This window comes from Antechinus flavipes, chromosome 2, assembly GCF_016432865.1.
Source record: "Antechinus flavipes isolate AdamAnt ecotype Samford, QLD, Australia chromosome 2, AdamAnt_v2, whole genome shotgun sequence".
Lineage (NCBI taxonomy): Eukaryota > Metazoa > Chordata > Mammalia > Dasyuromorphia > Dasyuridae > Antechinus > Antechinus flavipes.
In genome coordinates this window covers 609,008,421-609,025,017 of record NC_067399.1, presented here as the reverse complement: position 1 = coordinate 609,025,017, position 16,597 = coordinate 609,008,421, and the positions used below count along the sequence as shown (strand labels likewise).

Here is a 16,597-nt window from a genome sequence, read left to right as displayed (position 1 = left end):
ATGTGACAAAGGAGTGAGGGAAGGAAATAATTTACATAGGCCTACTATATTCCAGGCAGTGTGCTAAATGGTTTTATTTTGTTTTACAGACAGTACTACATTTGATCCTTACATCAACCCTTCGAGATAGGTGCTACTATTATCTTCATTTTACAGTTGAGGCAGGAAACCTTACCCAGGCCTACATGGTTAATAAATATCTCAGACAGTATTTGAACATAGGTCTCCCAGTACTCTGTGCATTGGGCCACAAGCTGCCTATAGTTATCCTAGGTGAAACAGCATGTATAAAAGGGTAAGACATAACTTCAAAGAATTTATAAACTGGTTTACATTCTCAGAATAAATGTATTTCTCTGGAAAATTGTCACAGAAACAAATGACAATATATATACAACACACAGACTACAAAGATAACAAAAGACTACACATTGGAATTAAAATTCAAACAAGAAAAAGGAACCCAGGAAAAGTTCAATTTTCATGGGTGAATTTTTTCTACAATGCCCAAGACCTTTCCCTCTCTCTCTCCAGATAGATTTCTTTTCCTCCCCCCCTCCCCCAATTAGGCAATTGGAGTTGAGTGACTTGCCCAGGGTCACACACAGAGCTAGGAATTATTAAAAGTCTGAGATCGAATTTGAACACAGGTCCTTTTGACTTTAGGGCCATTGGTCTATCCACTGCACCATCTAACTGTCCCTAGATAAAGCTTTTCAGGCTTAGACCCTTAAATTCATTCTTCTTATTTTGAGCTCTATGATAGGCTGGAATTCTTGAGCTTTGCAAATGGAAACAACATCTACTTTCAGGAGTTTTTGTGAGGATCAAATGAGATAATATTTGTAAAATAACATAGTACTTAGCCTGGAATATAATAGGTGTTTAATGAACACTGCTCTCCTTCCGTTCAGTTGAGAGTAGGTCTAGAAATCCAAAATAATCTTTGTTTTTATGCAAAAATTATGACCCTATCTTCCCAATTATAACCCTCTTTCCAAGAAGATCATTTAGAACCTCTCAAACATCTGGAAATCTTCTTTAACTGGAGGAAAAAAAAAAATACCCCAGTTCAAACGGAATAATTCTCTAAAATACTATCAGAGTAATCCTAAGAAAAGCACTACCCATGGATAGACTCAAGAGTATTTTTTAACCACTCTACAATAGTTACCCTAATAAAAATACAGATGGCATTCAGTTGTCACCGAATTCTGTTCTGCTTTTAATTACATCACTCTCAAAATTTCACCAAATACATGGATATTTCATATGCTCAAAGAATGGTTTCTAGAACAACTATGTCATCATGAATGCAATTGAGATAATTCAGAATATTCTTAAAAGCATACAATTTTTTTAATACTTGGGAAAATATTTTAAAAAATTAATAGTCATAAACATGCATATTTTATATAGTAGATATCTGGATATAGGGAAACTTAATTAGAAGAATTCTAATATATCCAATGTGGCCTCACAAAAAAAATTAGAAAAAAAAGTCAAAATTGACTTTTCTTAGACACAGAAAACTGATATGATCCCTACCAAAAGAGAAAACAAGGAAACTAATGCAAAAGAAAACAAAATAGTTCATATTAAAGAGAGTAAAAAACCATGCAATAGTAGTCAATTCTCATTTGAGAGCAGGTAAAAGATAGTACAATCTAAAAATCACTTATATTTGGTTTTGGAACAGAATCAAAAAGATAACTCATGCCCAGACATACACACTCATCACTTTTCTAACCTGGCACTGGCCTCTAAATTTGTCTCTACCTCATAATGTCCAAGGTATAACTTCACTATAGAAGATCTGGAGGGAGAAAGGTCACAGAGCTACATTCACTTATAGATAAATGAAATGTGACTACATAGTTTATAGCTGCCCAGTGCATTGTTGATATTTTAAAATATTGCAATTTAAAATACTGCAATTGCAAGTAATATTGCAAAATTACTTTATTTTTATGTGAAATTTTTTGCTTCTAAGGAATTTACTAGAGTCAGACTCAGAAAAATTTAGTGAAAAAACACTATGAAAAATTTCACAGTGGCTAAAGTATGGGGAAATTATAAAAGTCATTAGAGCAAGAAGAATCCTTGGAAAAACACTAATAATTTAGTATTTTCCTTCTTTAATAATATAGATACTACATAATAAAAAAACTTCTAGATATCTTTAATTTCAGAAAATTTAAATATTATGTAGCTTCTTCTCAATTAGGGTAGGCTCAGTGGGCACATTTATATTTGATCTTGGCGTTATTATATTGTGTTTTTCATAAACACTATTACATTCCTTACAGTTTGTTTAACCTAAATATTAAAATCAGCTTGTGTTCCCTAAGCACACACCAACTAAACAATGAAGGAAGGCAGCTCAGAAAACATGCTGAGTAGTAGTAAAAAGGTCAGGGATTAAAATTTTGCAATGGATAATTCACAGAGTGCATCCACACGCAGTTAACTTTTTTAATGGGATGAGGGGAGTGGGGAAGGAGAGAAGGAGAGCAACTGAATCTGCCTATCAAACTCTAACCCTAAATGTGTGCCACTCTTAGACAAGATAACATTGTTTATCAGCCCAGAAGTTTGGACCTGCTCGTTTCAGATTGGGAACAACTTGCCCCTGCTTAAGCAGCCTGAAGGTGTCCCAATCCCCTCACTCTTCTACTACAGGGGCTCACTATATTGATGCACCTGATGAGCTTTAATCCTACTGCAATTTAAAAACTCCAGGACTCCAGCAATCTACTAGCCTAGGTCTCAAGTCTCAGACTCCTCTGCAGTAGGGATTGGAAAGTTGTGCTACCACCTCCAGCTTCTCCACACACTCCTACTAATCACATGGATAACCGTAAGAGTTGACATTAGAACAGTATTTAACTAGAACCCAAAGACAGAACTAGATCTTTCACATAAGTGGCATGATATTCTTAAAAAAAAAAACATTTTTAGAACACCTTGAGTTTTAAATTTTATTTTATTTATATAAATGTATATATAGTATATATAATTTCATATATATATATGTATATATACATATACATATATATAATTTTTCTAGTTACATTCAAAAAATTTTTTTACATTTGTTTTTAAGATTTTTGAGTTCTAGGTTCTCTCCCTTATTCCCACCTACAATTAAGAACCATATGTGAAATTCTGTAAAAAATTTCCATTAACAGTCAAGTTGTAAAAGAAAACCTAGATTTTCCTACCCTAATAAAAATAAAAACCTTTAAGAAAATTTTAAGTGCGAGAGAGCAAGAGAGCGAAAGAGCGCTTCAATATATATTCAGACTCAATCCGTTCCTTCTCTGGCTATGGACAGGATTGTGATCATAAGTCCTTCAGAATAGATATGGATGATTGTATTACTGAGAATGTACCCAAAACATTGCTATTTCTTAGTATCCAGTATATTTCATTTTGCTCATGGAGGACTTTCCACACCTTCTTAATGGCCTAAAGATAGTTAACTAGATAAAGTACTGAAGATATGTATGAAATATGGTATAAGGGAGGAACACTAGCTCTCAAAACTTACAAGCATTCATTCAGAAAGCAGTTGTTAAGCATGCTGAACAAAGGTTTCTACCCTTTCCAATTCATTCTCTTCACAGTTACCAAATACACAGACCTAAAGCATACCACAATCAAGAAGTAGTTATCATGCACCCAACTACACTGGGAAAAAGGAGGACAAGGTCAACAGAGGATGCAAACTCAATTAACATACATACCTATAAAACTTTGGAGAATAAATATATATGAAATAAATATAAAATAGAAGGAAAAGGCTATTGAGAAGATCTAAGAAGGCTTTATGTTTGAATTGTATCATTTAGGAAGTGAAGGATACTATAAATGATATAAGAATTCTATAAATGAACTCTGAGTATATTCTAGAAGAATGGAAAAGGGAAAGAAAAGGAAAAGGAAAAACAAAGAAAGGGAGAAGGGATTAAATATTTAAACAGCACCTACTATGTGCTAAGAACTGTTTTTGAAAACAATTATTATCTCACTTGACCAGATTTGATCAGTCCTGGGAGACAACAAGGACAAAAGCAGAGATGGAGTCCTGTGTCCAAGGAACAAAATAAAGATTCATTTGGGTTAACATGTATGAAAAGGAGTAATAAGGTTGAAAAAGTAGTTTTGAGGTCATGTCACCAAGGACTTCAAAAATTAAATACAGAACTTTATATTTGATCCTGAAGATAATAGTAACCCCTCAAGTTTTATTAGAAGAGGAATCACATGATGAGATCTACATTTAGGAAAAATCTCTTTGAGAAGTTGAACAAACAATGGCCTGGAATGGAGAGACTTGAGGCAGGGTAATCAATTAGAAGATCACTACAATAGTCTAGGTCAAAGAATAGTCCAGCTGAAAAGTGATGAACTGAGGTAAATAGAGAAAAGTGAAAAGATAATAGAGATGTTGTTAAGTATAGAAACCAAGACTTAGCAAGAGCTTAATTAAGGGGGGTGAAGGAGACTGAAGAGTTGAGGATAATTTTGAAGTTATGTCCTTGGAAGAACAGTAGTGCCTGTAAAAGAAAGAAAAAGTTCAGCAGAGAAGTGACATTAGGAAGAAAAAGAAAGGGGTTCTGTTTTGGACATTAAGTTTAAGATGTCAACAGGATATTTAGTTTATGAATGGATTTAGATGTATATAATAATAATATCAAGGATTTATATCTCATTTTAATATTTGCAAAGTACTTTACAAATATTACATCATTTTATCCTTACAACAACCCTAGGAAGTGGTGTTTTTATTATCCCCATTTTACAAAGGAAGAAACAAACAGATTTTATGGTTTGCCCAAGGTGACATAGTAAGTAGCAGAGGCCAAATTTGAATTCAGGTCTTTTGACTTATATCCCTGTAGGCTCTTAGGGTCTACACTCTAAACTCTGTGCCACCCAGCTGCCTTATATATAATGCCCTTTTCATCTATACAGATAATAATTAAACTCAGGTGAACTAATGCACTCAAGTGAAATAGTAGAGGATGCCTAGGACATATCCATGGGGTAACCTCCATAGCTAGCAGGTATGATATTGATGAATGTCCAGTAAAGGAAACTGAGAAGAAATGATTAGAAAGGTAGGAGGAGCATCAGGAAAGAGTAGTGCCCCCTTCCAAAACAAACAAACAAAAAACACCAACCCATAGAGAGTATCCAAGAGAAAAGGGTAATCAAAAAGTATCAAATGCTGCAGAATTCAAGAAGGTTGAAGACTGAGAAAAGATCATCAAATTTGACATTTATGAGATCATTCCAAAATTTGAAGAAAGTCGTTTCAGTTGAGTAATGGTGTTAAATGTTGAAGAAGTGAGAAAATATGTGAAGAAGAGGAAGGAGAGTAAGAGTGAAAATAAGTATAAACAGTTTATTTGTTTTTCCTGGATTTTGGATGAAAGGGGGAAGAGAGAAATGACAGCTAAAGGAGATGACATTCATATTTGAAAGGAGCAAAGAAAAGGAATAGAGACTGAACATGAGAAAGGGAATATTTAAAAGGGAAAATCTGCTGGAGAAAATGCGAGCCATTCAGATAAAGGGCATATGTAGAGGGTCTGCCTGTCCTATTTAAGAAGCTTCAGTAGCTCCCCAATAGCTCTAGGAAAAATGCCAGTTTCTCTACTTCACAGTACTTAAAACTTTAGCTTAAGTCTATCTTTTCAGACTGACATTACATACTCCTTCCTTCATACTCTACATCCCTGTCAAACTGGCTTAGAGAATTATTCCTAGTACCCAAGATGGCCAATATGTCTTTCCATAGACTGTCTCTTCTACCTAAAATATTCTTTCCTCTTTTCATCCTTCTCTTATAAACTATAGCTCCCCTCAAATTCTGGCTCCAGTGTCACACTATATACATAAATGACCTGGGAAAAAAAATTTTTTTGGTATTCATTTTAAAATACTTTGAATTGCATATATGAGAATGTTGTATCTTTTCAGGCAGGGACTGCCTCATTTTTTGTCTCTACAGAGTTTTACAGTTTCTGGCACATAGTAGGTGCGAGGCTAACTGACTGAATAAAATACATTTAAATCTTCTAAAGTAAAACTAAGTCACTTCAACACCATAACCTACCTTGCTCCAAAGAAACTTCATTCCACAGTATCAAAAATTTCCCAGTTTGTGCTTAGGAATTGATTCAACTCATTTCCCTCTAAACACTATTATGGATCTTATCAAACAGATGCTAGATTGCATTTACATTTCAATATTATGTGACAGGTAAAAAATTAAAGGAAATAAGATAGGAAAAGTTTGGGTCTAAGTATTTTAAAGCAGAAAATATTTAAACTAAGTTTTGGAAGTTTATTAAAAATTTTACTCTGCAACTATGAAAATTTAAAACTATTTCTTTTAAAATGCCTCAATAATTATTAAACCTGGCCTGTTTCAAAGAAAATGCTACTTGCTACCACAGAACATATTTGTGGATAACTATCAAAAGAAAAATAAAACAAATGTTATTAAGAACAATTATTACTCTGAAAGAAAACAGTTGAGTGGTTACTTATCCACTGAATTAACTACTCTGTGCCTAGCAACATCTTTTTCATCATAGTCAATTGGTACTTTACAAATACCCCTACTCACTCCATCAGGATCCAAGAGTATCTGTTAAACATATATCAGAGATAAGATCATCTCTACTGTTACATAACAGAGTGGCTCTCAGTTATACATAATGAACACTCAATAAATGTGATTTAATTTTAAGGAAATCCAAGGAAGACATTTTTGTTTTCTGAGTAGCCAGAAGTTTCTGCTGAATATAGAGAATACATCATTTCCAGCTTTGAAACTTGCCTCTGAGTAAATGGCTGTACTCTGATTCCATCATCTCATGGGGCATCAATCCACATGCATGGATATGTAGGACAGAATGATCAAAACACAAGTTACCAGCCACAGCTGCTTGGAGGATAAGGGGGAGTGGCTCATCTAAGGGAACCTAAGGAAAGTCCAGTTGAAAGAATAAGGGGAGGGGTTAAATACCCGAGTTTTTATTTCTGTAATTGCTTTATTACTTTTCCTTTTACTGCCTGACTGCTTCGAACTGCAAGCATTTCTGAAACATTTAAGTTTTGTGATGTCGGCTTTATGCTCTAACAAAAGAAAGGGCACTGGCATTTGGGGTAGGATGACTGTTTATGTATAAGAATTGCCTTTTAAAGGAAGGAAGACAAAACCTAGTTAACAATAATGAAAGGAGTAAGACAGGAAAAGCAAATAAAACTCTCACAAGGAAGAGTTTATCCATAAAGCAGTGGGAGACTGGGTTGTATTAACTCATCTTAAATGAATGAGCTTTTCCATACTTCTATTGTATACACCCAAATCGTCTGACGTAGCACGAGTTGAGAATAGGTGAATGTACTTTTAATAGCCAAATGCGTAAGAGCGGGGGAAAAAGGAGCTAGCACTAGAGTTTGGCAGGAGGACAGCGAAAACCCAGAAAGGAAATCAGTTAAGAAAGGAGAGACTGGAGGGACTCTTTGACAAGCTCAGGAACTGATTCCCCAACAAGGAAAGACCTCCCGGACTGAGTCAAGTGGTCCAGTCCCTTAAGATTCTGGGGCGGGAGCCCCGGCACCCACGGAGCCTCCGCCAGGTGACAATGGGCACCTCTGCCCCAGGCGGTGGGAGCCCTCCTCCCTTCCCACGCGCCGGTCCCTCAGCGAAGTGGGCACCGATCCCGGCGCCCCGGCCCATAGACGGGAGCAGGTCGACGCGTCCCTGCCCCAGCCCCGCGGTCCCTCGGTGACCTAGCCCCCCTCGCGCGCGCGATATTCACCTGGAGACGGCCATGGCCGGCCGGCCCGGCGCCGTGAGGGGTGCGGCGGTTCGGGACTCCCGGGGCGTTGCGCAGAGGGAAGGGGGTGGCGGCTGAGGCGCTAGCACGGGGCCCCCGATGCGGGGAGCAAGGCCCGAGGCCTCGGGGCCAGAAGCCTAAACACCAAGTGAACCCCGGGGCGGCCTCTCGCGCATCTGCCCCGAGGCTTCTCCGAGCCGGTCCTCGCGGAAGGAAGAGAGTTGGACGGGGTTCAGCAGCAGCAACAGCACCAGCAAAGGAAATAGCAACAGCAGCAGCCGCCGGCCAGCAGTCGACTTCAAAACGGGTGCCCCCAACCCCGCTCCTTGCTGACGCAAGCGTCAGCACGCCGCCACCGGCGAGTGTGCGAGGATGCGCAGAGCCTGCCGTCGGTGCGCGGTGACGTCAGGACGCAGCGGAGAGCGTCCGCACGCGCCTCCGCTCGGGTATAAAAGGAGCCGTGTGGGCAGGGTTAAGAATGCCTTAGGAGGGTGTGGAGGGGTTACTTTTACGTTAGTGAGGTGCAAAGTACGCTCTTTATGCACCGAGGAGAGAAACGCCATTAAGAAAAACGAAAGTACTTCCCCCCAAATTAGAGCCTCCCAATAATGAACTAGTTTTCTTTTAGGAGATAATAAATCCCTTATAGAGTCTGATCATAAATTTACTGCTTGGAAAATGACCTGAGAGCTCTAGCAGGGCACGCCCCTTAGCCTGCGAATCGGTGGAGAGCTGACAGACTTTTGTGTCTCCGAAGCTTTGGCGGGGTGCTACCTAAGTGCTCATTGACTGACAAAAACAGTCCCATAAAAGTTAGTTGACTTTCCAAGGCATCACAAGCAAGGTGGAAAGAGCCAGAATTTGAACCTTTGTCCTCTAACCGAGCTCCAAAGCCCTCTTTGCTGCAGCACCGCTCGGGTTTAGGCAATTTCTGGTCCTCAGACCGTTAGCCTCAAAGGTCTTTCTAGCTCCGTGGACGTGTTGTGATATTCAGGAGATAAATTATTTTTTCAGTTGTATTTCAATGGTTATATGAGTCTTAACACTTCAATCAGTTGATAAGTATTAAGTACCAACTCTGCCATGTCCCGTACTAAACTGGGAATACTTTTATTTACGTTACAATTACAATACATTACAATTGAATTCCTCCTCACTTCTGTGACCTGCATTCACAAGCCATCGAGTTAAAAAGGACTTTTTGAGTTCAACTAATTCGCTCATTTAACAGGTGGAACGTGAGGCCCAAAAGATGAAAATTAAATTCATCATTTTTAAAGTATCTGCTAAATAATTATATCAATTAATCAATAATCAAACTAACAGAAATCATATGATTATCTAGCTAGATGCAGAAAAAAATTTGATAAAAATCCAACATACATTCCCATTAAAAACAGTACAGAGTACAGGAATTAATCAAGTTTTCCTTAAAATGATCTGTAGCATCTATTTAAAATCATCAGCAGGCATCATATGTAATGGGGATAACATTACATTCCCAATAAGATCAGGGGTGAAACAAGATTGCCCCCATCACCATTATTATTCAATAATGTATTAGAAATGTTAGCTTTAGCAATAAGAGAAGAAAAAGAAATTAAAGGAATTAAGAGTAGATAATGAGGCCAAATTATTGATCTTTGCAGATGATGGTATATTTAGAGAATCAACTGAAAAACTATTAGAAACAATTCACATAGGGAAGTTGCAGGATTCAAAATAAATCCACATAAAGTATCTGCTATGTGCAAAGCACACAGACATGATTGAAACAACTAAACAATTAAATGGAAGGCACAAAACCCCTAAAAATAAAATTTTTAAAATCCTGCTTTCAATCAGCCCTGAGTAATGGAAAAATTTAGGCTTCCAGTCAAGCAAGTTGGTGAAGATGTTCAGTCCTGTGTCCTATATGGGGGGGCATATAGCTAGTAGAGTGCTTACCATTTCCTTCTCCAGCTCATTTTACAGAAGAGGAAGCTGAGGCAAACAAAATTAAGTGATTTATCTAGGGTCACCCTGCTAATAAATATCTGAGGCCCAATTTGAATTCAGAAAGAATTCTGACTCCAGGATTGGTAGTTTAACCATAGTGCTATCAGATACTTGGGTTTGAATTTTACCTAGGTTATAACACAGGCAAGCCATTTAGCCTATCTCAATTTCTTCAGCTATAAATGAGATAACAACCTCAGTTATACTCATCACAGTGTGATGATGTATATTCATGTATTTATAAACTTGAAGTTCAAAACCAATTTCAGACACTTACTAGCTGCCTAAGCTTGGGCAAATCATTTAATTCTATTTGCCTCAGAATGGGAATTGTAATAGCAACAAGGTTGTTGTGGGGATCTAATGAATTAATGTTTGTAAAGTATTTAGCATAATTCCTGACACATATTAGATGTTTAATAAATGTTATTGATTGATTAATCAGGAAAGGAATCAGAAATGATGGAACTGGGAGCTGAGTTAAACCTGAGAGAACTTAAGATTCAGGATAATGAGATGGAATGCACTCCAGGAAAAACTAGTTCAAGCATGTAGATACGGGAGATGGCAAGACAGCTTGGACAAAATAAACTATAGTCCAGTTTAGCTGAAAAATATATACTGTATAAAGAAGAATAACATGAATTCAGGCAGGAAAGGCAGGTTGAAGTCAAATCCCATAGAGATTTTTTCTTGGATCAAATGAGATAATTCATGGCACCTTCTTTTTAACCTTAAGACACAATATAATTTTATCTAAGATATACTGCAACATATCTAACATATATAGGACTGCTTGCCATCTAGGGGAGGAGGTAGAGGGAGGGAGGGGAAAAATCGGAACAGAAGCGAGTGCAAGGGATAATGTTGTAAAAAAAATTACCCTGGCATGGATTCTGTCAATATAAAGTTATTATAAAAATTTTTTTAAAAGACACAATATACATTTTAGCTATAATAATTATGTTAGAGTCCATAGGAAGTGCAAGATTTTTGAGGGAGTGATAAAGTAGTTGGCCAATAAGGAAGATTATTTTTTCATAGGAAGATAATTGGATAGGGGAGAAGAATGGAGGCAAGATCAAATGAGATAAGGTATATAAAGCACTTTACAAACATTAAGGTCATAGCACTTTATAATATAAATTTATGTTTAAGATCTTCCCTAGACAAGTAATTTTTTTTTCTGGCAGAAGTTTCAGGAAGCAACTGTTTTTATCAGAGCTTTGGCTGTATTGTATTAATTACAAATCAAGAGCAGCTAAGCAAACTAGTTGTGAGACAAAACACATCATAAATAAAAAGGCATACAAATATAAATAGAATTTCTAGATCAAGTTGAATTTGAGTGCCTAAAGCAGGAGACAGATAGATACTACTGAAACTTATTGGAACCCTTGTATCTATAAGAGTAATATACTGGAGGATTTTAGCTGACTGTAAGTTTAATATTAGTCAACAGAATTCAGTTGCTAAAACTTCTAACACTCTCAGGATATATTACTAAAATATGTTGTCTTAATCATTATCTTACTCTTCTGCTTCCACTCACATGCAGTTGAATGAAACTGGAGGAAGTCAATAACTTAATTGACTGGACCCCCTCCAAATGTATATTATCTAACTTCAGCTGAGCCCTGGCTGTATCAAAGAAAAAGAAAAAAAATCTTTTGCCCCTCACTATTTGATTATATATCTTACTCTGGACAAAGGCTGTTCTAACCCTTCTCTTTTAACAAACCTCCCATATATTCCCATATTCCATTCCTTTATCTGAGCAGTCCTCACTTTATAATTAGCTGAAAAACATAGATCATTTGTCCCCTGAATTTTTTCTTTCCCCCTCTCTTCATTCCCAAATCCTTTGGCCTCAACCTTTGTCCTCTAATCCTTCCTCATACTTCTTCTTCAAGCCATCCTCTCTATTTGTGTCCTTGCTCCCTTTTCTCTGTCTTCTCTAAAAGAGCAATTTTAGGATCAAATATAATCTCATCTTCTAAAGTCCTTTATTACTTGACTTTTCTAGACTCCAATACTTCTGCCCTTCCTTTAACTTTATAGTCTAGTACTCAGCTTCTTAAACTATGGTTCTTGACCCCATATAGTTTCTTTTAACTAAATGTAGGAGTCTTGAAATTATGATTATCATAAATGTTTGACTTGTATACCTATTTAATATTCCTATATATCCAGGCTCATATAAAAATTTCTTAGGCAAAAAGGGGTTGCTAGTGGAAAAAAGTTTAAGGAGTCCTGAAAAGGGCCTTATTCAAACAATACTTCATATACACTACTTCATTTTCTATCTCTGAGTCCTAGTACTAGATTTCCTTCATGCTGATTTTATACTCCTTCCTCACCTCAGTCTTATAGAATCCCTTATATCCTTTTAAAAAACTCAGTTCAGAGACCACATTCAGCACATTATATTCAATATTAGCTTGTATATGTGCTGGAGAAAATGGATGAGATTTGAAGCCTTTCCTGATCTCCTCTATCCTTGCTTTCCACTCCATAATTGCTGTCATTTCCCATCCCTCTTTTGTATTGATAATGTATTTTTTCTGAATATAAATGTATGTACATATGTATATAAACACACATAGATGGGCATGTTGTCTTTCCTGATAGAATATAAGATTCTTAAGAACTTCAGGGTCTTTCACTTTTGTAAAGGAAAAAAAAGTGAAGACCAAGGTCTCCTCAGTTCATGGAGTCATGAATATATTACACCACTAGTAAATCTTTGTTGATTGATCACAGGAAGTAATGGTTTCATTGTACTCTCCTGGTCAGATTTAATCTAGACTATTATGTTAATTTCATTTTGGGATTCTCTACAGTACTTTACCCTTAATAAGTATAAAGAAATGTCCCAGATTAGACAGGGTCGAAGTTCAGAGAAAGAGTGTCCTAGTCTGGTGAGACTTACATGAACTGATGCTAAGTGAAATGAGCAGAACCAGAGGATCATTATATACCTCAACAACGATACTGTTTGACGATGTATTTTGATGGAAGTGGATCTCTTCGATAAAGAGAGCCTTAATTGATCAAAGATGGGCAGAAGCAGCTACACCCAAAGAAAGAACACTGGGAGATGAATATAAACTGCTTGCATTTTTGTTTTTCTTCCCGGGTTATTTACACCTTCTGAATTCAATTCTCCCTGTGCAACAAGAAAACTGTTTGGTTTTACACACGTATATTGTATCCAGGATATACTGTAACCTATTCAACATGTAAAGGACTGCTTGCCATCTGGGGGAGGGGGTGGAGGGAGGGAGGGGAAAAATCGGAACAGAAGTGAATGCAAGGGATAATGTTGTAAAAAAAATTACCCTGGCATGAGTTCTATCAATAAAAAGTTATTTAAAAAAAAAAAAAGAAAGTGTGTCCTAGTGATCACCAAAACATCTCTGGAATATGGCTCATTAGCCACCAAGTAAGAAAATGTTGAGTTTTAGATTCCACTGGAGAATTGATTCTCTTTTTTCCATCACTTAATGTTCATAACCCCATAAATGGAGATTAATAAGAACAGTTAGAACTCTCCAGTTGATGGGCTTGAATGAGTTTGCTGCTATATGAATTATGGAATTATGGAGCTTAACAAAAGTTTATCCAACTTGGGAAACTCTCCAATTGATAAGGATTCAGGCAAGTCAGGAGAGTTAGCTTTTGAGAGAGTTTAAAACTTTCATGTATTCATGCAATCTGCATTCTATGTATAATTCAACTTTTTGATGAGTATGTGAAGCTGAGGAATGGAATAGGGTAAGAGAAAAACTGAGCAGCTTGAAACACATATCTTGTCCCTTGCCTCTCTGTGAATTTCTGGTTTTTGAATCTACTTCTGACTCTGGCACAACCAACGAATCTCTAGCCTGGTTTTTTATTATCTTGTTGCTTTGTATTGGAATATATATGTCTTCACTATACTTCTCCCCATTCTGTAAACAGGGAAATTTTTAATCAGCAGTAAGGACCCTACTTAGTCATGGCCCTTATTGGTTAATAGCATGGACCTTGCCTAGGGGTTGGAGGCAGAAGGATCAAAATAACTGGAATCATTTCTTTAGAACAGACATTCAATAAAATAATTGTTGATTGAATGAATCAGTGAATAATAAATAAACTGATAATGGTAATGTACAACTAATGGTACTCTGGGGCATGGGAGGATCATCAGTCATCTAGTGTTGGAATCCTTAAGTTGATAGAGACAATAATTATCTAATTTAGCATGGTTCCGTATGATTGATCTGATCCTACGAGGACATGTTATGGGCCAGAACTTGAAACAAGGTACTAAATGGAATTGAGGAGACAATGTTTAAATCTAGTTTAGCATTGATTTAATCATACAACAAATAATGGTTTCCCAGTGATATAATGATTGGTATGTACTTAGTGAACAGCATATAAGCAAGAAGCTCTCAGGACCAAAGAGCACTCTTGGGAGGAAGCCCACAAGCCCACTCTTGGAGGTGGAGTCAGATTCATTCCATCTTCCACTTTTGTGCTAGCTGGAGGCTGAAGAAAGCAGAGACAAAGGACAAGCTCCAATCTAGCATTTATTAAGCACCTGCTATATGCTGAAAAGACTATGATAAATTCTGGGGACACAAAGAAATGGACACTGCTCTCAAGAAGTTCACAGTCCAATGAAGGAGACAACTTGCAAATAACCAGTCAGATAAACAAAATATAGAAAGAATAAGTCAGGCATAGTTTCTGAGGAAAGGCAGCAGACTAAGAAGGATATGAAAAAGCTTCCTGCTGAAGGGAAAGTTCAAGTGCGGCTAGTAGAAAGTAAAGAGATGGATCTAAGGGAGGGAGAGCATTGCAGGTATGGAGGACAACCAGTAAAAATGAAGGTTAGTGTCAATGGACTAAAGAATATGTGATGGGATGTAAGAAGATTGAAAAGGAAAGAAAATACCAAATTATAAAGACATTTACATGCAAAATGATTTTATATTTTATTCTGGAAGTAGTGAGAAGGCACTGGAATTTATTGAAAAAGGAAGTGATATGGTCAGATGTATACTTTAAGATCAATTTGACAGCTAAGTTGAAGATGGACTGGAATGGTCAGAGGCATGAGACTGGGAAACCAAATAGTAGGCTATTGCTGCAATTCAGGCATAAGATAGTAAGGGTCCATACAAGTATGACAGCAGTATCAGGGGAGTAAAAAGGGTACAAGAAATGTTAGGAAAGTAAAAATGACAGGGCTTAACTGCTGATTACATGGGAAATAAGAGACAATGAGGATTAGAAAGTGTCACCTAGATGACACTTTAAAGTGTTCACTGTATCATGTTTCCTCTCTGATTTATTCAAAAAGAAAAAAGTGAGTTGGAGGATGGAGGTACAGTAACAAGGAACTTAGGAAGAGATATGAGATGGGGGAAGGAAGGGAGAGAAAATAATGAGTTCAATTTCAACATGTTGAATTTAAGATGTATATTGGACATCCAGTGTGAAATGTCTAATGTTGGAGATTTGAAACTGAAGATAAGAAGAGAAGTGAAGGTTAGAAAAGTAGAACTGCAAGTCTTTTGCATTGAAATCATAACTGAAGCCAGAACAACTGATAAAATCACTAAGTGTGAGATTCTGGTGGAGAAGTATGGATTAAGATATAGGCATTTTATAGGGTAGACCTTTGAAAAATACTGAAATTAAAATGCTAGACATTCAGTATAACCACTAGCTAAGCATGACTTTGGCCTTTTTTGATTTTCAGTAGGCTTTTATAAAATAAATAAGTAAGATGTGTGATTTAGAAGGTCCCTTCCAACTCTGAAATTCCATGATTCTAAATTAATTTATATAAATGTACGGATTTATAAGTGTATAGATATAGTTCATTAATACAATTTGAGTTGGCAATTAACTGATATATTCGAGGGTAGGGGGAGTGAGGCAAAACTGTGAATTCCAAATAAAGATGTTTTTAAATGAGAAAACTGAATGAGTATTGTCTTATTCATATTTAGCATAAGAGCTAAAATATCACATATGTCACATGCTTAGGGTCTCTGTAGGAGAATGTCAAAGCCAGGAGGCAAATCCAGTAAATCTGGCCTGTACCCATGGCAACTAATTTATATCTCCATAGCATGACATATTTATGTTCATATTTTTGTAAAGATATATTTTTAGTTATTTCACCTGATGTGCTCTTGGTCTATTTTGTATTGGTAAAATGATTACAAGCTTAATTCCATTATGTCTGGTTGGCACCACCTATTAAAAAACTCACTTTAGCAACCAGATACAATGAGAACCCAAAGGAATAATAGTTAAGGAGAGGAAAAATATGCATTAGTTATTTCCAAAATTCCATTAGCCTACAGAAGTTATCAAGGCAACAGAATGGAATTAAGCTTAATAGGCAAGGTCATGATTTAGAAATATTTGTAGTTTCCCAAGAGAGTGTTTGCAAAACAATGCTCTGGAGATAGCATAGTGATCAGTAGAAAGTGATCAAAATAGAAACAAGGAAATAAGTTCAAAGCTTCTATTAAGGATTCATTAATTTCTGTTAAAATTATAAATTGATAATTGACTGGCAAGTTTCTCCATCATTGCAGTGAAACTGTCCTAACTCATAAAATTGTCTTAAGAGCTATTGTGCCATCCAATAACATGAGTAATTATAAAGACTTGAAAATCAAATAGTAAATGTTTATTTAAATGGACTTGTAAATTATTATTTATAGCTC

At 36.5% G+C, this 16,597-nt stretch overlaps 1 protein-coding gene across 1 annotated transcript in view; it reads right to left on the bottom strand.

The window, feature by feature from the left end:
• The window catches only part of BTAF1 (B-TFIID TATA-box binding protein associated factor 1), a 116,435-nt gene extending 108,174 nt beyond the window's left edge, over positions 1-8,261 (bottom strand). Inside the window, exon 1 of the mRNA XM_051981635.1 lies at positions 7,845-8,261. Within this exon, the coding sequence (XP_051837595.1) occupies positions 7,845-7,858 (14 nt within the window). The 5' untranslated portion in view covers positions 7,859-8,261. The remainder of the gene's footprint in view (positions 1-7,844) is intronic.
• Positions 8,262-16,597: the final 8,336 nt, after the last annotated feature.